At 47.2% G+C, this 21,084-nt stretch overlaps 4 protein-coding genes across 4 annotated transcripts; 3 read left to right on the forward strand and 1 right to left on the reverse strand.

Annotated features, from left to right (window-relative positions):
• Window positions 1-3,011: 3,011 nt before the first annotated feature.
• Window positions 3,012-3,491, forward strand: F5147DRAFT_563538 (uncharacterized protein; the record flags this gene model as incomplete). Its single annotated transcript, XM_041430682.1, has 1 exon — window positions 3,012-3,491. The coding sequence occupies one exon, from the start codon at window positions 3,012-3,014 to the stop codon at window positions 3,489-3,491; it is 480 nt and encodes a 159-aa protein (XP_041299954.1).
• A 5,681-nt stretch (window positions 3,492-9,172) lies between these two features.
• F5147DRAFT_562536 (uncharacterized protein) lies at window positions 9,173-10,698 on the forward strand (the record flags this gene model as incomplete). Its single annotated transcript, XM_041430625.1, has 2 exons — window positions 9,173-9,794; window positions 9,845-10,698. 2 exons carry the CDS (start codon window positions 9,173-9,175, stop codon window positions 10,696-10,698), a joined length of 1,476 nt encoding a protein of 491 aa, XP_041299955.1.
• A 1,098-nt stretch (window positions 10,699-11,796) lies between these two features.
• On the reverse strand, window positions 11,797-15,436 carry F5147DRAFT_785444 (glycoside hydrolase family 92 protein; the record flags this gene model as incomplete). The annotated part of the gene is made up of 23 exons (XM_041442920.1): window positions 11,797-11,973; window positions 12,034-12,230; window positions 12,278-12,431; window positions 12,480-12,566; window positions 12,682-12,810; window positions 12,868-12,954; window positions 13,008-13,076; window positions 13,125-13,192; window positions 13,242-13,372; window positions 13,423-13,456; window positions 13,507-13,563; window positions 13,614-13,713; window positions 13,766-13,827; window positions 13,879-13,909; window positions 13,958-14,214; window positions 14,264-14,428; window positions 14,478-14,649; window positions 14,696-14,742; window positions 14,804-14,915; window positions 14,975-15,049; window positions 15,109-15,167; window positions 15,214-15,318; window positions 15,391-15,436. 23 exons carry the CDS (start codon window positions 15,434-15,436, stop codon window positions 11,797-11,799), a joined length of 2,421 nt encoding a protein of 806 aa, XP_041299956.1.
• Window positions 15,437-15,996: 560 nt separating this feature from the next.
• On the forward strand, window positions 15,997-17,887 carry F5147DRAFT_662497 (uncharacterized protein). The gene is made up of 11 exons (XM_041434782.1): window positions 15,997-16,113; window positions 16,177-16,286; window positions 16,337-16,347; window positions 16,413-16,561; window positions 16,614-16,711; window positions 16,762-16,877; window positions 16,934-16,965; window positions 17,019-17,076; window positions 17,129-17,187; window positions 17,237-17,582; window positions 17,642-17,887. Exons 1-11 carry the CDS (start codon window positions 16,075-16,077, stop codon window positions 17,686-17,688), a joined length of 1,065 nt encoding a protein of 354 aa, XP_041299957.1. The 5' UTR covers window positions 15,997-16,074; the 3' UTR covers window positions 17,689-17,887.
• Window positions 17,888-21,084: the final 3,197 nt, after the last annotated feature.

Here is a 21,084-nt window from a genome sequence, read left to right on the forward strand (position 1 = left end):
ACTGGAAATGATCAATCCTACAGAGAATAATGAGGTTCAGCATGAAGGGAATGTACTGGTGATGAAAATGAGACAAAATAATGAAAAGGGAGTGATAAACATGACGGAATGGGACAGAGTTCACGACATTCCTGTTGAAGGCGTAAGTCGACAGGTGCACGAAGAAATGCAGAGACTGACGGCCCAAAATGGCCGCATACTCGAAAGCACGTGCAACACCTGCCACACAAATCAAAATCAGCAAGATAGAAAGTGAGCGAAGGAAGAAAGTTGACAGACACAGCAAGAACGAGGGCACGGGTGGCAGGGAAGGACAAACAGGCATGGACATACAAGCGCCTGCCTGAGGCAGGCACATGTAGAACCACAGCTGCCTCCGCCTGAGGCAGAAGTTGTCAGCTGTGGGTAGAGAGAGGAGGGATATGGCATAACGGCCTTGGAGACGCTGAGACACGATCAGCGGGAGAACATAAGAAGTTTTTGCGAACTACAGAGACAAAGGGAACATGAGGCATTCTAGAACAACATAGGCTCAAACAATGGAAAGGTGCTTGATTTGCTCCTTTACCGGAATTTGCCGGCGGACTTGTAAAAAGTCACATGCAAAATGTTGGACTTCGTCAGAAACTCCATCCTCGACATGTGCAATTCTTTCTTGGCGGCGGCGCGGCCTCCTCCTGCTTGCGCGTCTCTTCGGCTTTTGCAGCCTCTTCCATCTCTCTCCGAGTATGCAGGAGCTCGTCTTCGAGCTGTTTCCTGTGGGCTGAGGGACGGAGCAAGGCACTGAACATTGTAATATCGGTGAGCGTCCTTTCTTTTCGGTTTGCTTAAACTCCCCTCCCTATGAAGCCCGGTATGGCCCGTCCCCGCCCCGAGGCTGAGTGGTGGAACACCACTTCCCCTTCCACGTATTTTGACCGTTTTTTTTTGCTCACTCTCTATCTAGATTACGTCCTGACCAGCGACTGCTGCTACCCAAGGTCGCGAGGTGAGATCGTCCCTTCAATTCATCTGCATCATCAACACTAATGTTGTCTTCTCTCTCAGTGTCATTTCAGCGCCGAGAACTGTGCTCCGTTCAAATCCGGGCCGGATTCGCACCATACATTCAAGCCTTCCTGCCATTCCTGTATCCCGCCCTCAAAGCACACGAAGATACCCAATTGTGCATGGTCGCCATTGGCATTAGTTCTCACCCCTCTTGTCAACCAGGCGCTTCTCCCGTCCCATCAACAACCCCACTCATCACCATAAACGTTTGGTCCTCTGTCCGAGCGAGCGCATGCAGATATTCGCAATGTGGGGGGTGTTTCACGCATGGTACGTCTTTATTCCTTTTTCAAACACTGTTTCATTAATCCATCTCCACCATTTAGAGTGACCCCGCCATGATCAAGTCCATTGTTGATATGGTATTGTAACACCGCGTACGCGCCAATTCCTGACGATGCCAGACACCATCACGTGTTGTTTTGGTTTGACTTCTCTTCCCTTTTGCCCTCGATTGCGGCCTCAATGTTTCCTTCGTACATACCTATTCTGCTTTCATTTCGGTTTTGAATCTCTCTCGCCTTCAATGGTGTTTGGTCCTTCCTGGATGAAACTACTCAGACCTTCGGGCGTCCTGACTGTGGACGGCTTGCCGATCAGAGGCTGACCGCAGCCTGGCAAGTCCTGTAGTGGTTACCTCAGGTACTCAGACTGGCGCTATGGATGTGGAGCGTGCATGTTCACCTTTTGTTTCGATCTTGAGTGTCTCTCGTGTTCAATGGCGCTTGGTATTCCCTGGATGAAACTACTCAGACCTTCGGGCGTCCTGACCGTGGACGGCTTGCTGATCAAAGGCTGACCGCAGCCTGGCAAGTCCTGTAGTGGCTACCTCAGGTACTCAGACTATTGCTACGGATGCGGAGCACGCATTGCGCGTGGCATATGTTTCACTCCAACTATTATTACTGCGCATCACCGCTCACCTTGCTCCTCGAATTTAATGTCTCTCATATCGAACGTCGCTTTGTCTCACCTGGTCCAAACTACTCAGACCTTCGGGCATCCTGACCGTGGATGACTTGTCGATCAAAGGCTGACCGCAGTCTGGCAAGTCCAGTGGTGGCTGCATCAGGTCCCCAGACTAGCACTACAGATGTGATCAAGTCCATCGTTGATACGGTAACTATTCCTGTCATGTCAAAAGTTTGCATCGGTCGCTTTGTAGAAGCACAGGTCAGTCCCTATTTTCATCTTGATCCCAACTCGCCTACTTACACTCCTTGGCACTGCCATTCTAGATCCTACAAGCCATCGGCATAGATTGTATTGATGTGTCCTGAAGTTCAGGTTGAGAGCGAAGTGCTAAATATTATTTGTCTTGGCTGATGCTTCCATATAATATCTATATTTAATATTAATATCATCCGCTTTGATCCGACCCAGACTGACATTGAACCTTATCCAATAGTTCCGAGTCCGAAGTTCGTCAGCTGCTGTCCGAGTCGCATCACTCCGAGTCTGAGCCCTTCAACTCTTCGATCAAGATGGAGCAGCCCTGCCTTGCCTGTGGTAAGACCTTTCATACACAAAGATCACTCTCTGGGCATCGTTCCCGCTGCTTGCAGAACAAAGCTCTGAAGCTCTCGGACATTTTACACCATGCCATCAAACGGCACAAGTCTAACGATGGAAGGAGGTCGAAATGGCCTCGGATTGAACAGGAGCAGGTGATGCAGGAAGCGAGGGATGATGAAGCAAGGGCAATGGATAATGGCGAGATAGATGTGGATGATGATACAGCTGCAGTAAATCAGGTATGTTTTGTCTGGATGGTTAGAGCCAAATCTTACAGTGCACTTACCGATTTCAGAATATCGGTGGTCCATCAAACGTACCTCCAGCCCCTACGATCACATCAAAACGTTCTGGACGCACTATTCGCATGCCACGTTGATTTGTCGACTATCTTCCAGGCACACGTACACACCTTGCACACATGCCTTCAATTGTTCAGCAGCGACATGCAGGCATTTCGAGTAACTGAGAATGAAGCCCCCCAAAGCCACAGTGCTTCGTCACCCCAGCCCTCACCACCACCCTTTGATCTACCTGATCCTCCCCAGCTCATACCCTTCCAAACACAACCGGATATGTTTGGTCTGTACAGCGTATATCCAATGTGTCCCACTATGGCCCCAGAAGCTAACTGCACACTAGAGGGTGTCACAGATGCTCCAACCCTGGAGGGTGTATGCGCTACCCCTCACAGAGTGCACCCTGGAGTCTCCTCCCCTGAAATCAGTGATGATGATCTGTTCGGAGCATTCACAAATTCGTCATCAGCCCTCCTGATGGCCTGGCACTATTCTGGCAGTAATGCGAAATCAGCGACCGAACTCAATCACCTTGCTGAGTTCCTTCGTGATCCCAGTTTTAAGCAGGCTGACTTAGTTGGTTTCAATCACGCGCGCGAGAGCAAACGGCTAGATGAATTACCTTGATGGTAAATCCAACCCCTTCCACGAACATTATGGCTGGCAAAGGTCTACTGTCAAGATCCGCTTACCCAATGAGAAGGCTAAGTTCCCATCAGAGACCGATGCTCCTGAGCTCGCAATCCCTGGCGTTTACCACCGTTCTCTAGTTGATATCATCACACAGCGTGTTCGAGGATGATGTGTCACTGCATTTCAACATGACTCCATTCCGCCAGTACTGGAATACCCCAGATAATCGAACACTGGAAATTTTCTCTGAATCCTATGCCTCCCCAGAAATGGTGAACGCTTACAAAGAACTGAACACTCTTCCCCAAGATCCTAATGACAAACTCGAGCGTGTCATTGCCTCACTAATGGTCTGGTCAGACGCCACTCACTTAGCAAGCTTTGGAGACGCATCCCTCTGGCCACTTTACTTATTCTTCGGTAATCAGTCCAAATATACACGAGGAAAGCCTACAGCTCGTGCATGTCACCACTTGGCTTATATTCCCAATGTATGTATACATCTCTTTATGAACGTATTTTACTGAACCTACCTGCAGCTGCCACATAATTTACAAGACATTTATGTGGATATATTTGGTGAACCAGCGTCAAGTAGCACGTTCACGCACCTCAAACGCGAGTTGGTTCACACAATTTGGGAGTTAATTCTTGATGGAAAGTTTGTGGAAGCATATGAGCACGGTATTGTTATTCACTGTAGTGATGGGATTACACGAAGGGTATTCCCTCGGTTTTTCTCGTACTCTGCAGATTATCCGGAAAAGTAAGTCCTACCTGACATTACTTGGCTGATATTGATGTGTTACTCGAGGGTACTGCTCACTAGTATCAAATTTTTAGGGCAGCGTCCATGCCCTTCGCTGTCTTGTTAAGAAGACCGACATTCATATGATGGGAATGGTACTAGACATGAGGCGCCAGGGTTGCACAGGAGCGCACTGATAGCCTACGACAACGACAACGAGTGGAAGAGGCTCGAAAATTGATCTTCAAACTTGGAGCTCCAGTGGACGGCAGTCGTGTTAAGGCGATTCTTAATGAAGAATCATATGTGCCAATTCGTGTAAGTGCTACTATATGCCTATTAATGTTCACACTGACTGATAATTATCATTAGAACACATTTTCTGCACGACTAGCAGACCATGGCATTGACATGTTTTCACTGTTTGTGGTTGACCAACTGCATGAGTTCAAGATCGGTGCTTGGAAAGCACTTTTCACGCACCTGATGTGAATCTTGCATGCAGCTGGAGGAACAGCAGTGCAGAAGCTAAATGAACGGTAAGTTGTTTTTTAATGTGGTGCATTGGTGTGTTGGTGCCGAGGCACTAGCCCACTTGCAGATTCTGTATGCTAATATCCTTTCTAGATACAGAGGAGTCCCTACATTTGGTAGAGGAACAATTCGTCGCTTTCACCATAACGCTTCAGCCATGAAAAAATTGGCCACTCGAGACTTCGAGGATCTTCTGCAGGTCAGTAGCCATACCATTGATATCGTGTATCATCTGAATTTTCTGTCAGTGTGCTATGGCTGTATTCGAAAATCTATTGCCTGAGCCTCACAATACCATAATCCTTGACCTTCTCTTTGACCTAGCGTCATGGCACACATATGCGAAGCTTCAGATGCATACCACCGACACACTGGATTTTTTTGATATTGCCACCGTCATACTTGGTCAATCAGTTCGCAAGTTCTACAAGACTACGTGCAATTACTACTACACAACTGAACTTCCTGACAAGTATGCAGCATGAAGTCGTCGAGAGGCTGCATTAGCTGCAAAACAAAATGTAATGACCACCGCTCCAGGGAAGAGAAAGGCTGGACCAAAGTACAAGTCCCTCAATATCTCAACATATAAATTTCATGCGCTGGGAGATTATGCTAACACGATTAGGCAAAGGGGCACGATGGACAATTATACTACACAGCCAGTATGTTTCACATTGATTATCATGCCAGTAGTATTATTCTCTTATATTACTGCTTAGGGCGAACTCGAACATCGACACGTCAAGCGATGGTACCCAAGGACATCAAAGAACAAGAAGACTATGGTTGCAACAATGACACACCTGGAAGCTCGTGAACGACTCGTTGCAAAGGTGCTAAATCAATGTCAGAAGACCCTGGCATCTGTAACACAGCAAGAAGTGCGCAAACACACATCACCCTCAGCACACTATCACATATCAAAGTATCCCAAATGCTCACATGATATGTTCGCATGGATTGGTGAGCATGATGACCCGGCGATCAAGGTGAGTACCCAAAGTATTTTCACACCCCCTACTAACTTCATGGCCACGTAGGACTTCATTCCACGCCTTAAGGATCACTTACTGGCACGACTCTGTGGCATAGATTACTCTGGTGATGAGCACAATTTCTCTGACGAGGACAGGAATCAGGTGATCATTGTTAACAACCAACTCCGCGAGCACAGCGTACTACGGATCAACTATACAACTTATGATATGCGAAGAGAGCAAGACTCAATCAATCCTCGAACACACGCAGATGTCCTGATGCTCTCACATGAAAATGACGACGACCGACACCCTTATTGGTATGCCCGTGTCATCAAGATTTTTGATCTTGATGTCTGGTATCGTGCTCAGGGTGCCACCAGCGCATGGGCCCCAACTCGTATGAATGTGCTTTTTGTTCGTTGGTTTGGGCGTGACATTGAATACAAAGCTGGGTGGTCAGCCAAACGACTCTACCGCATTGGATTTTTCAAGCATGATGACCCTGAAGGCTTCGGTTTTGTAGACCCCGACCAAGTAATTCGGGGTGTACATCTGATTCCTGGATTTGAACACGGACACACTGACACTCAGCTTGGGCCTTCGTTTGGATGTGCTACGGACGATGACAATACAGACTTCAAGTATTTCTATGTGAATCAGTATGTGTTCTCTATGTATTGATATCACTCTGCTAATATGTCTACCCAGTTTTGTCGATCATGATATGTTCATGTGCTTCCGAGGAGGTGGTGTTGGTCACAAAGTAACACGAGAGTGGGATGAGTTTTTGCGGAATGATGGTGCTGTGCCATCACATGAGGAAGAAGACATTCAGCTTAACTCGGAAGAGTCTGACATGGAGGATGAAGCTGTGGACGATGATGACAGTGATGGGAGTGCACCTGAAGACCTGGGCAATGATGAGGAGAATGAAGTTTGGGTTGACAAGGAGCTAGATGATGATTTTCTTGTATGTGAGGGATATGGCGCCTTATAAACTGGTGAAGATTATATCTGCTTTTCCTGTGTATCAACCCTCAACTTTCGTACCTGCATTCACAGAGTTGCTCCCATCTATACTGGTGAACTTGCTCACACCAACTTTGCTTCTCCGCACTCAAGCTTGTCATCAGGCACTCAGAGGTTTTGTCCTGGCTTCTGCCATCGAGTCTATCCCACAATTGTCATTGCACATCCATATCTCCAAAGTAGCAACTGTTTTCCTTACAACAACTCAACAATCCCCCTCTCTATGTAAAACGCCAACGAGGCCATCATTAGACCCAATGATCATTCACATGGGTGCCATACAAGACTTTGGCTAGCGCCGTGAGGCCAATATTGGAGGTGTTACGACAAACGGTCGTGTGCGACTAGGATAATCTAACAGCGACAACCACGACAGTGGTACCAAGTGCTGAGAGTCATCGGCCTTTACAGACAAGCAAAGGTTGCGTACTCGAACGTAGCTCGTGGTGGTTAATGAGGGGTTACGCTGAGATGATAGCAGGGTTTACAGACAGTGAGAGGCGTCACTGAAGGTACGAGTCGATGTCGAGCAGGTAGCTTTAGCGGGACAAGGAGTTCAAGGGTAAACCTAGTAAGATTAAAGTAAGGAACGTCTACTGTTAATCTTCGACCTTATATAAGGCTACTCTTCATATCTAAGCTCAGCCTAAAGCTGGGTTCTAATCTGCTTATCTACATGAGTCAGAGATAGTGTCCATGAGGCGGGCTTCTATCGTAGATAGGATCCATGAGGTATCCTTTTATCAGTACATGAGGCAGCACGAGGCTTGCCTTCTATCTTGATAACATAAATAGGTCTTCTAGACCTATGTCGTCATGTGTCGTCACGTGCGGTCCAGACCGCTTATCTAAGCCGGCAGTTGCTGCTTATCGTCTATCATCATCTGTCGTCATCTATCGTCATCTATCGTCATAGAGCTGGTGAGACTCCGGTATCGTCTATAGCCGTGCGGTGGCAGAGGGCTGTCTGCTGGCGGGGGACTCATGCCATGTTACTGTAACAGGAGGAACATCTTCAAATGAGTGATGTTTGGTCCCTGACAAGGGACGAGCTGTCTTGCAGTTGGGTGTTTGACGACCTCATTCACACCTGGAGATCTGGACTTAGGTGACTTGAGCTGCCTCAGAATAGTGCAAGGTCGGTCAGTTGTTTGCCGGATTTTTGTTTGCACGACTGACATCAAACATAGGGTAATGTCTTGCCAGTGGGCCTAAGTTCTTGCTGCATCTGTCGAGTCACTGGTGGCCTTACATTAGGTAGCTCCAGGTATATCAGGCACCAGTCGAGCTGCAGGTGGTATAGCATAGTAGATCATAGCGCATCATTTGAATTTCATTATGACAACTGACTTATCATGTACTTATCAGCCTGAACATTCTTCGTCTATTGCATGATTCACCCTGATCGTAAATATGAAAGTGATATTTGGTGATCTGTGCTTGCCATACATGAGCTACACAACCACGGGACCAGAATCCTAATCAGGTGGCGTCAGGTTTTTGGACTTTGGTGATGTAAACGATAAACGTCTCCCCGCTGTCGGACTCTTATGTAATCTTACGTTTGTTTGTACCTCAGCAGTTCTCTTCTGAATTCTGAGCTTGTCCTTTTAGCTTCGTTTACAATACAGATGTCTGAACCGCTCAGACTTAACTGCATTGCCTTGGGTGATGACTCAAGCTGTATTTTCCCAGTCGACATTGCGCAGACGCAGACTGTTGGTCACCTCAGAGAGGTCATCAAAAACAAGAAGAAGCCAGAATTTGACCATATTGCCGCTGTCCGTCTCAAACTATGGAAGGTGAGTGATCTGATGCCTACGATTGGATGCTGATAATCTGATATTTTGGAAGGTCAACCTGCCTGTCGACGAGATGATTGAGCACAATCTCAACAGTCTTAAACTTGACCCAATGAAATTCCTATCATCTGTGGATGAAATGGTCGAGATTTTTCCCAATGCTCCTCCGCGCAAGTGTCTACATATTGTTATCCAGGCCTCACCTGCCGGTGATTTGTCTTTAGATATTGCCACCCTTTCCTCCTTACTGATTGCGGTCTGACCTAGTGTCTTCTGGACCACTCCACCTCAAATGCCTTGTGTTGGGTGATGATCCTCGCCATGTATTTGAGATCGAGATTGCACCGACAGAAAGTGTCAGTGCTCTCCAAAAGGCTATCAAGGACGCGAAGATGCGACGTCTTGACCGTGTTAACGCGGACGATCTCGAACTATGGAAGGTAAGTGATCTGACGCCTACGATTGGATGTTGACGATCTGATCATTTGGAAGGTCAAGATAAATTTGGAAGACCTACACTTACTCCGCACGATCGGAGGCGAATCCGTGGAGTTGAAGCCGTCAACCAAACTGTCCACAATGTTCACGGATGGAGTAGAGGACGGATGTGTTCATGTCGTCGTACAGCGTCCTGCCGTTGCACGACTCTTTCCAATTGTTGAAAAACGTCTCGCGTATCTCAAGAAGGATGCAGGTGCTTTGTCAGCTGGTGCAAGACCGTCCGCATTCTCTCCAAAGCAGAAAAACCAAGAGTACCTTTGCAATCGTCCTCGCGGAGCCTCGGACCCTGTTCCGGTCACTCTTCTCGAGCGTATCTTCGCCGAGTTCGTGGATGATTGTCAAAATCGACAACCAACTGACGACGATAACGACATTGTTTGGCAACTTTCGGAAACGATGTGCTCCTTCTATACGGATGAGCTCGCGCGGATGAATGCATTTCGATGTGTGCTCCGCCAGTACGGTATCATACTCGATCCTTCTATGGTTGGCGCGACACAATGTATAACAGACGGACATATCATGTCCTCCGACGGAATGTTTGTGCAGGTGATACTGGAGGGGAAGAACGAGATCGGAAGCGGCGCTGCCGAACCATTCCTGGAGGCAATGTTGTACCACCGCAAGTTTATGAAAGAGTCGAAAATTGAGATAGCCAACCTCTGGTCTGTCTTTCCATGCATCCATATCATTGTCTTCGGTTAGTTCATTTCATCGGATTCATTGCTAAAACCCATTGACCACAACTAGGGGCATGCATTGGCTTTGCAGGCTCTGTTTTAACACACAAGGTCCAGTCTGATATCCTGGTCCCTATCATTCCTCTGTTTGGGCATTCGACAGACCTCCATTTGCAACTGATGGCGGTTCGTGCTTTGGGGGCTCTCAAAATCGCCATCAAGAAACTCACAAATCTGTACTCTTGTCAAATTCCGACTGTCGAATCCAAAAATCAATCTCCAGGATATCCTTATCCTCGGAGTTATATCAATTCAACCTCAACCAATGGCATCCAAGAATTCTCGTATAATGAGACTCAGATCCTCAGGGATCAACTTATCTTCTTCGGGGAAACCGTCGGCGATGTGGCTGGGAGCAAGATATGTATTAAGTTTGTCCGGCACTATTCCCCTGAGGCCCACAAATTCTGTGCCGGCAAGGGGCGCGCTCCCAAACTTATCGCCTACGATCCTTTACCCGGCGGCTGGAATATGGTGGTTATGGATGCCCTTGATATTGATCATGATAACTTCCCGCAACAGCCTGGCTCATATCGACAGCTCAGTAAAATGGCTGTTGTGGACCGCCAGCCGCTGAAGGAGGACATCACCTCTCTCATCCAGGACTTACACACAGCCGGCTACGTTCATGGCGACCTTCGGGATGCCAATTTTGTTGTGAAAAACCAAAAAGACTTCATGCTGCTCGACTTCGATTGGGCTGGACTGAAGCACAAGACCCACTATCCGATACGTGTTAATTGGAAGGATATTCAACGTCCTAATGATGCGCGGGATGGGAACAAGATTACGACGGAGCATGACTTGGAGATGCTAAAATTTATATTTGATCCTGATGGTCGGAAGTCGTCTACCTCCAGTTGAAGTCGGGGATTGGCGCTTCCCACAGTTCCCAGTACCGCTACCGTGTGGTGCTGCCGTGGTCCGGTCCAGAACCGTGGTTCGAACCTGACCTGGTTCTAGACAGTCTGGTCCACTAAGACACCATCGAACCTAACCTAACCGAAGTATGTTTCTCGGTCTGTGTTGTCTGGGATGGTTCTCCATTGGTTTTGAACGGTTCCGAACCTCATGCTGTCAGTATTCTTTTCGGATGCGAAGACAAGTTCTGCTGTTTGCCTTATACTAAATACAGTAAGTCTCAATTGCAACTCGGTGATATTTCTCGCTATTGTTCTACGATGACTGAATTTAACTCATCTGTATGTCGTGCAGATCTTGGGAGCCTCAAGGATGCATCCGAGATCACATTCTACCATGATGCTGATGATGATGTCCCACTACCTCCGGTATGCAGCGAGCCTCATCCAATGCATTCTCCGTCCTCTTGAATTCTGGACGGTAAGCGGCCACATTTGTCACTGGCGCTATACGCTCTGGTCGACCAACCAAGCCATCTGCTCGTCTTCGTGACGCCGATAATCTCTGTCACGAGTATCATCAAGTGCAGCTGACCTGCAAAATGCAAAATGAGCTACCACACGAGCAGTCGACCCTGATGATGATCATGATAGTAGTCCTCCTGCTGTTGCTGAACTAGATGGTTCATTGTCTGACGGGTATGATATATTGCTCGATCCATTATCTGATGGATCCAATTTGTTATCCGACTCGGATGGGTATGTTCCAGGTGCCCGAAGAGACTGACGCTGGCGAGAGCGAGGCAGACTATAGTGAACATGCAGATGCCTCGGAAAATCCAGTGGTATGTGTTGGTCACTCTTTTACGTATACGACTTGTTTATGAATTTATCACGAATTTTGCGAATTAAGTCACTTGTGTCTCAATATGCCTACTTGTCCTTCTATTTGCTGAAATAACTCATTTCACCTCGCTACAGACTATATACATGGACATACAACGAGTTGAAAGTACAGTCACAGTTGTTCAGATATCTCACAAGGAAATTGCAATGGACTAGGATATGGACGTGAGCTATCTAACTGGTCTCAATTTTATTTTTAAATGGATCCACTGTATCCACCAGTCGAAAGGGAAGGAGGCAGAGCGTCAGATCCTTCTCCACAAGTGGTATTGATATCGCTTGTGAGCTCAAGCTCGACGGTGGAGCCTTTAACGAAGACATCCCAGTCTAGGTAACAATTTGAATGCCATGACTGGCCATCGACAGTCACGCTCTGCAACAGTTCACTCTCATTAACAGAAGGTCAAAGATACGCGATTGAACTGTAACTGACCTTGACGAAGACAGTTCCGCCAATGCCATCCTGAGGGTTGCCCGTGAAATTATTGGCAATGATCGTTGTCGTGGTATTGAAAAGCGGGTTATGAAATGTGACCTTCGGGAAATAGGGCGAAGCGAGAAGAAATTGGCGTGTTGCGGGAAGCGGGTACATGCCCAAGAGGTAGAAAACGGCAAAGCTGGCCATGGCACCTAAGCAAGCGTTAGACAACGTCTACTGAGGCTTTTTCAAGACTTGCCGGAATCATCATTACCCGGAAGACCGCTGACCGAGGTGTTGTAAGACTCAGCAATTATCATCCGGGAACGTTGGGTGCTAAGGCCAGGCCGATTGGCGTAGTGGTACATGAAAGGAATCTGCTGAGATGGCTCATCTGTAACATCGAAGTAGTTCTGGATGTAATTCAATCTCCGAGCGTCATTTGCAGTTAAGGTATTTACCTGGTCGAAGATCAAGTTAAGTCGGTTTATGAACGACTCATTGCCTCCCTGCAACAAGATTAACTTGGCTGTGTCTTGAGGAATGTACTAGGGATAGTCTGTCGATGAAGGTAAGAGATATATTCGTGATACACACTTGAGAATACTGAGAGCAAGAAACTGTTAGATGAAGATAACTACAGAGTCTAATAAAGATACATACCACCATCGGCGATGACTCATAGAAGCCATCGTGGTTTGTAACATCGAGGTAACAGGTTGAGTCGAGAGGATCATTTACGCTGCAATGACGAGGGTCAGTGTAATTCCACTGCCCATCTGCGAAGCGGGGCTAGAAATCAGTGAGTCTTATACTGCGTTGACAATGTTACGGGCGAGAGTGACTTGCCTGCATCATGCCCTTGATTGAGGAATTCCCGGGAAGTGTGACCTTCTCATTCCAGACATTGATGAAGTTTCCCGCTCGAGCTTGGTACTACAATCGCAAAAACTAACGTTCTGGTTTCACACACATGGAGAATGGCAAACCTTGGTTACATCATCCGTTTTATTGAGAATCTTTGCAACTTGCGAGATGGAAAAGTCACCGAATGAATACTAATCAAAGTAAGCAAGAATGAAATCGCAGATTGAACACGCTCCTACCTCTAATGTGCGTGAGACTTGCTTGGTGGCGGTACCTCCCGAGTCATAAACGTCGGAAGGGATGAAGTCTGGAATGATGATCATGATAAGGCACATGATGAATATCGATTTGCTAACTGTATTGTTTCCAGACAGTCGTCTGTCTTCCTTGGAGATTCCAGTTGGGCGGTTGTTCTTCCGCATCAGCAAGAAGGGCAGTGTACAGATCATTAGCTGAGACATTCAGAGCACTAGCATGTTCATGAAATCTACGACATCAGTCAGTGACCATACAACATTGGGTTTTACGCTCGCTGACTTGACAAAGAATTCCCCGAGAATAGGGTCACCGTCTGTGGCCATATTTTAGAGACGAATCATGCAAACTGGTTTGAGAACTCACTGCTTCCACCTTGGATCCACTGCTGAAGAGTAGCGCCGCGGCACTCAGGCAACCAACCTATTATGAATGAGTTGTATGCATTATTACTTCACAGTACAGTTGTCTACCTTCATGCTGTTGAATGTTGATCATTCCACGAACGATGCGGGCGAACACCTCGGGGTCATGAAGCGACATTAGAGGATACAGGGTACGGTAAGTATCCCACTGCACTCGAGGCGTTAATAATACGCTAACAATGCCACCAAAAGATACCAACATTGCAGTAAAGGGAATCATAGTAAGGCTCGGTGGAACTCCAGTTGGGGTTTTCGCCAGTGTCTACCAATCAAAGTCAACGATCCTGTGCTCGCAAAATGGAACATGGCTTACAATCAGCGGGAGAAATGTGCGTCCTGTAAAGCTAAAGGCCCATGCAACTCGGGCATATTGTAACATTCCAAGTACTCACTGATGAGTAGAATAGTTCAGTAATTTCTTTGTCCACGCCCTGAGTATCGACTTGGATTCTGGATAGAAGTTCATTCCATGTTTCTCGTGCTGTTGTGACGGTTTCGTCGAAGTCGAAGTTCGGGATCTCTGACTCGGCGTTGGCGCAGGCCTGATCCGAGGAAATGAATGAAACACCGACGCGTGCAAGGATGGTCGTATGGATAGAATTCGGAGAGGGCGGGAAAGTCAGCAAAGCACCAATTTCTGACAAGAAGCCTGCAATTCATGCGTTTTGAGATACCGAGAGGAAGGGTCAAATAAATACCAGAGTATAATTGAATGACCTGTGTGCTATTCTGCACAGGAGTATTGCCCAGCCAAACCCCGTATTCAGTGGGAGCCTCGAAGTCATAACCGTCACCTTTGAAATCTACACAAGTGTAGGCGTTGTATCTTCCAGGACCGAACGATGCAGCAAACCTGGCTCCTCCTAGGAATGAAAGTGAGGTGGGATATCAGGGAACATCAAGAGACGTTACCTGTGACGCGTCCAGTAGTGGTGTTGATATTAACAACGGGTTCTGTGGCGCTGTTCATGCCGTCGTTGGTGATGTCCACAACAATACGGGGTTCGCGTGACGACGACGGGAATGTATAACGGTGAAGTGCAGTACGACGTGAAGCAGTCAACTCCACCTGCACTCCAGTAGACTGCGAAGGCTAAGTCGGCGGCATAGTGTAGTAATTTCGCACATACAAGATTCGTTGCGAAGTAACCAGGTGAACCAGCATCGTCGGGAGAACCTTTAATAAGTAGGATGTCATATATTTAGCATACAACCACGACGTGGGTGTAGTTGGTTACCATTAGGAAGGACTTTGCGTAACGTCTTTCTGAAAAACAAGGATGTGTTGCAGGACGCGAACGAGTTGCATTCAGCCAGAGGCCAGAGCTTAAAGTTGGATAGTGATATGTCCTTCAGGAAATATTAGCTTGTAAGTATGTATACTATTTTGCAACACCCAAGATGCGCACACCACCAGTCCCTGAATCGTGCAGCTGCGAAAAGCCGATAGCGTTGAAAATTGGATTGGCATCATAACCCGCTTGCTGTATAGTGCCCAAAACTTAAGGCCTCATGAAGAATGATAAAAATTGGATAGCCTTACATTTCCTGGGGAATCAGTATCGAGTCCAACTTTCACCATTCCATGGGGAAGAGTGGCACCTACGCAAAAATCAACAGATGTCAAAGATGCGCTGTAGGAGCAAACCGGGGAAAACATGGCCTCCATTGGTTGTGCCGATGAAAACATTGACGAGGCTTGCAGGGTCTAAGTCTGTGATAGTAGTGTTTCCTGGCGAAGATGACGCTTTGTCTGTCTGGGAGCGAACAGTTAATTTTGGACGCGAATGGGTGGCTAATCGCGTGTGTGAATGGGCACTTGAACCAGAGAGCAGAAAAAGTACAGAGAGCAGCACTAGCCAACGGGGCATATTGATGAAGATTCGGTACAAGTGAGAGCACTCTTACTAAAATCAACTGGCATTATAACGAGAGATATTCCCACATCTAGTATCATATTTGAAACGCTAGTAACGAAGAAACCTTGTAATCCCAAGTTGGGTGATTTATGAGAGCGACGATGTACGTACTCCGTGTACAACAATTAAGCTGCAGATAAAACCCGAGTTCCAGCAAGAATAACGCGTCCATTCAAGCATGCTGCGGAGACCGTCTCTTGCGCATCTGAGCAGACACTTAAAATTCCGGGCGCGAACGAAAGCATGGAGTCAATCGCAAATGAAAAATACTTGCGAGCTGCGCGCGAAATTGTCGCTCGCAGAGTGGAGATGCGAAGGAAAAGAAATAATCCATTGGCAAATGCAGTGGAAGATCATAGGGTGAAAAGGTTGGTCTGGACTTGAAAGTTGAAGTACTAGTCTAACAAAGTCAGTTGGATTGGACAATGAAGAGGGTGTAAGTTGGACTTTTGCCATTTAAGGCCAGCGAATAATGGCACGGAGATAACGGGGTTTCCACAACATCGAAGTCTGCCAAGTACTACTTAACGGTGAACAACCCTAGCAGCTTACAGTACTTCTCGAAGCGTAGTCTCTGGCACGTATCAGTCATGTCAAAGACAGAACGCGAAGATGCTATATCAGCCATTGTAAGTTGTCCGACGGCTTGATAGTAGTCCGTTAGCGCTAACCGGGAACTCACTGTGCACCAGACATCCAAGATCTTCTCAGCCATGCTGGATGACCTGGCAATGGATGCGGCACTACAGGCGCACCACCAGCTTCTGCGCAGTAGAGCGGTTTGTTGCATATGTCACACACGGTACGTCATCAGTGCACTACCAGTGTGAAAACCCACTGACCTGTTGGCAGGTGTGGCTTAGGTATGTTGGCACTTTCGTCCGTCATTTACTATTCCTGACATATTATCCTTCCTCCATAAATCTAGTTCATCCAAATGGGGCCCAGACTGTAACATCATCTATCCTTCACGGCGATGTCGGAGGAAAGACGACTTCAAGTACTGGAACCAACACTCCGAACGGAAGTAAATCCGACGGCAACATTTTGTTTGAATGCATGGTCTGCAAGCGTCAAGTAAGCACAGGGTTCAATTAACTTTATATGTTAAACTAAGTCGCCGCTCTAGATCGCTTCTAATAGATTTGCCCCACACCTCAGCGCTTGTATGGGGACAGGGACCGGAAGCAGGCGTGCGGCTCCTCGTGGAACAAATCTTAAAGCAAAGTGAGCTACACGCCAATGTCACCGATCAAACGTACTCAAAATGTCTTCAGAATTCCCATCGAACCTGGCCGGTCAGCGTCTCCATACCCAGGTTCAGAGAATGGCAATGTTTCAGATGATAACTCGAACGGTAAGGGCAAGGCAAAGAACAAAGGAAAGCGAGCAGGTAACATACTTCTACTTTTTTGCCGATCAGGGAGTGTTCTGATAAACTTGTTGTAGATGATACAGACTTCCATCTGAAGCGAAAACGAGTATGGATGACGCAACTCCTGTTTGGCTTCGATCTGAATTGCTGTTATTCTAGCCCATATCGCCTCAGACATCACCAACGAAAAAACCCACGAAGAAACTCAAAACAGCAGGTAAAACTGACTTGTTCTTTGCATCGTCTTCTTGTGATCTAAACTCTGACAGGGTCACCGGTGTCTCGCCTTAAAGCAGACCCTGACAGCAGCGGCACAATTCCAAGCAACGTGCGAGTCCTTTTTATCATTTTATCCCTTCTTACCCGACTTTACCCAGACTCTTCAAGTGCCTTCGTCGTCTTCCCAATCCAAAGTCCCGTCGAAACTTCGTTCCTCGTCTACTGCTTCTTTCCTTGAACGTGAACGTGATCGCTCTTCTACCCCAGGTTCTCAATCATCTGTTGGCACGCCCATTGCGTCAACGTCGTCCGCAATATCAGCGAGGAGCGTTGCAGGTACAGGTCCGCCGAGACGTGGGCGTCCCAAGGGTAGTAAGACAGGGACAGGCAGGGGTGCGTTGGCTGCCCAGCAGAAGCGCCCGAGTCCCCCAAGACCATTACTTCCCCCGCCACCGCCACCGCCACCAGCGCCTGCTGTGAGAATTGAACAAGACTATCTTGTCGGTAGGTTTCAATGTTACATACATCATTGTCTCTACTTACTCATCAACCAATGGTGCCAGACGTCGAAGGAGACGAGACTGGGTCGTCGACCGACACAGACGGCTGATCGCCACTTTTTTCGGTCTCGCCATTTGCTGCGCGTGCGAACACTTCCTATCTATTGCTGCTCACACATGGATCTGTCCAGTCATGCTGTGTGCCATGTTTATGAAAGCAAGGTCATGATACCCTACTAATCTGTAATACTCTCCGCTGACAATGTTGTTGTTACATATGTTATGTGTTATATGTTATATAAGATGTGGAATTGATTGTTGAATTTATTGGACGCCTGCACTTCTTGTTGACATTGTGCATGCGCGGTACTTTCCATCAAAGGGTAAGTAGCGCGGGGAGCTCGAGAGTGAGCACGCTGTTTCTTGTCTCCGAGGTAGTACAGGGTCAGAGTCGGGGTATGCCATAGACCAAGTTGATATCGTCATGATTGTCGGATGAAGACTGAAACTTTCAAAGGGCGCTGTGATAGTGAAACCTATTCAAGACTGTCGTGCGCCTGTGTTTCAGTATTTCAGACAGTAATTGTGTAGATTATGGCCAGGAGCTTTGGTAGCTAGCCCAGTGTACTTGCAGATGGTTGTGACCACAACAAGTATACATATAAGGGCGCAATGAATGGGTGAGAGAAAAATGACGAGATATCGATCGAATATATCGGAATTATCGATGAGAATGATCATCAACTTCTCAACTTCGTCGCTGCGCAGGGTCACTGCAGGTTCAAATGATGAAGCGACAAGGGAGAGTGTGGGATGAGAGACCGCACATTCGAGCGAGCGGCTTTGTGGTGACGAAGAAGAGTATTGTCGATGCCTGCTGGCAGGTCGGGTCACGATATCACAATGGTCGTAATCAATTGAATACGTTCCTGTAATTTCTGCCCATATTTTTGCCATCCGACAGTAATAACGATTCTGCCAAATCGACCAGAATTATGCCCAAAGTTAGTATACGCAAGATATATAAAAGCTGGCCGTCGTCCTATAGTGTTGCCCATCCTTGAAGATATCATTTGAGATCCCCCTCAGAAGAGTCCATATCACCTCGCACAGAACATGCGTTTCTCCTTCCTCGCCGTTGTTGTTGCTTTGATAGCATCGATGTCTGTCAGTGCATGTAGCCAAACACCTTGCACAACAAGTGCAGATTGTTGCACAAGCTATGTTTGTGGAATGGAAGTGAGTATGAGCTTGTCACCGTGCAACCAGAATTCAACCACATTACTCACCTGCGCGCCTTAGAATGGTGGTTTGTTCTGCATGGCAGGAGCCGGCAGTCCGAGCGTTACGTTACGACAGATCTGAAGCATAACCTATCGTCTACCATAAGTGAGAGGTCAGGATGAGAGACCTGGAAAAAATGGAGGGCGAGGGTTGCTCGACATCGACACAATATAGCTCAAAGGTTGTTTCGTCGCTGATAAGAAAGATACGTAATGTTGTAAAGAAATACATTCGTACCGCCAAAACCGTGAAGGCGACCAGTTGCAGTTCAACGTTGATCATCGGTTATTAGCGATGTCAAGTTCGTCTCAAGTGGATATAACACCTTGCAGTACGCTGCCTTCTGTGCTTGTCTCTGATCGCACTAACGGTAGTTCAGTGAACGTTAGTTATGTAGATGCTGTGACACACATACCACCATTATTTCCGCGTCAAGTCTTGCCCATGTCGTGTCCGCCCTATCCACCCATATCGTTCCCCATCAAGCTTCACTACCGGTGTCATGTAAACCTTACCAAGGCCGCATCAGATGCGGCCTTGGGTCGCCTTAAGTCTCAATCAGAAGCTAGTCAGAAGTGCAAACATCAATTTTTAGTGAAGCTAGTAGTGCAACAGCCATGTCACATCCGCGGCAGGCAAAAATGAGGCAGCGAACACAAGATCACAGAATGAAACAGTTCTTTCAATACTAGCAGCACGCAAATAGCACAAGTGGAGCAGTTTGGATTTCCGAATCGGGAAGAGTGGAGCACTGCGAAGAGATAGATCCAGAGACCGTTGAAATCAGTAATTCACGCGGGAGAACTCACGTATCGTGAACTATACCCCTAACACAATACAGTCCGAGAGAACTCGGCACGCGGCAAACCCAGCAAGCATTTTCCATGCTACACACTGATGCCGGTCGACACACGCACGCGCTCTTCAAAGGCAATTGAAGTCATGCCAGGACCTCTTTCGGAGTTAGCCACAAGCTTCGCGTGATATTCTCGAACGCCAAGGATCAGGCGTGGTCCCAGCACACACATCACCGTGACTATGAAAGTTTGAGCCAAACCAAAATAAATCTGATGTTCTGCGACAACTGTGTCCTGTAGTAATGATCAACGACGTTCGCATGCAAAAGTCAGTGTCACATTCACATACCGCTATGGCCGTTAGAAGCGCATAAAGGAGGATAAAGCCAGAAACAGCAACAAAACTGAAGGTGCAGAACTTCAACGAAAAAGGAGAATCATATTCGCATCATAAGCTCACCTCGCAAAGTAAATTACGTGAGTTTTTGTTAACACCGCGAAACAGTCTCTGACATCAAGCCATCCTGTCAATAGTCGCTGCAGCTCACGGAGGCGTTTGAAAGCAATCCGGATTGCGAGACATAGTGCGAGGACCTCCCATACAGCGGGGAGAATCCAAGTCATCAAAGCCAGAAGTAGATTATCCGAGCCTTCTTGAAAGTCGGAAGCGCACTGAGCGATGCCAAAGAGAATGAACACTTCTGTGTTTGCAAATGAGCCTCACACATTCTAGTCCGCCATTCACCAAAATGAAAGCTTACCCGACGAAACACGACTCGTAACCATTGCGGTGATCACTCCATCAGCGATGTTTACAGCCAGGAAAATGATGCTGAGAGATATCAGTACTTTTCTGGATTGCTGATGCAAGGCATGTAACCGAGCGATCATGATGACTTGCGCGATGTGTCAGTTCAGTCAAGGTAATGCAGCTGCGTAGCTCACCACCCAACATTGCAGTCACGGCAACATTCAGCCAACATAGTGCGTCGAACATCGTACGGCCTGGAAAATCAAGTGACGTTGGTTAACAGCCTCAGATGATCACAGACTTTAGACAAACTCACAGCTATGGAAGTATTATATTAAACCAAGAAGCTCGGTAACTCACTCACCCCTGCAGGGGAGTACAATTAATTGGATATGGGTAGCAAGCAGCAATGCAGAATACTCACTGAATCTGTCACTGAAGTTCTTGGAAGAGATACTGCATGCCGTCGATCAGAGGAAATATATGCAGCGTATGTGCGTAGACATACACAGGATGTTAATGCTGAGTATGAGAGTCAGCTGATTAACACAACATCAATTACTTGACCATCCAAACATACATAGCATGTGAGATACCAGCATAGCGGACCTAGAATATTATCGAGTCAGTACAACGTCTCAACCACACTTGCAATATGAAATACATACACCGAG

This window comes from Suillus discolor (assembly GCF_016758755.1).
Source record: "Suillus discolor strain FC423 chromosome Unknown F5147scaffold_1, whole genome shotgun sequence".
Classification (NCBI taxonomy): Eukaryota; Fungi; Basidiomycota; class Agaricomycetes; order Boletales; family Suillaceae; genus Suillus; species Suillus discolor.

Bases quoted from the DNA above. Each gene is read 5' to 3' on its own strand.
- F5147DRAFT_662497 (XM_041434782.1), top strand. From the start codon at position 16,075: ATGTCAAAGACAGAACGCGAAGATGCTATATCAGCCATT. The intron at 16,966-17,018 runs GTATGGATGACG...CTGTTATTCTAG, and splicing joins TCCATCTGAAGCGAAAACGA to CCCATATCGCCTCAGACATC. The intron at 17,077-17,128 runs GTAAAACTGACT...AAACTCTGACAG, and splicing joins GAAGAAACTCAAAACAGCAG to GGTCACCGGTGTCTCGCCTT.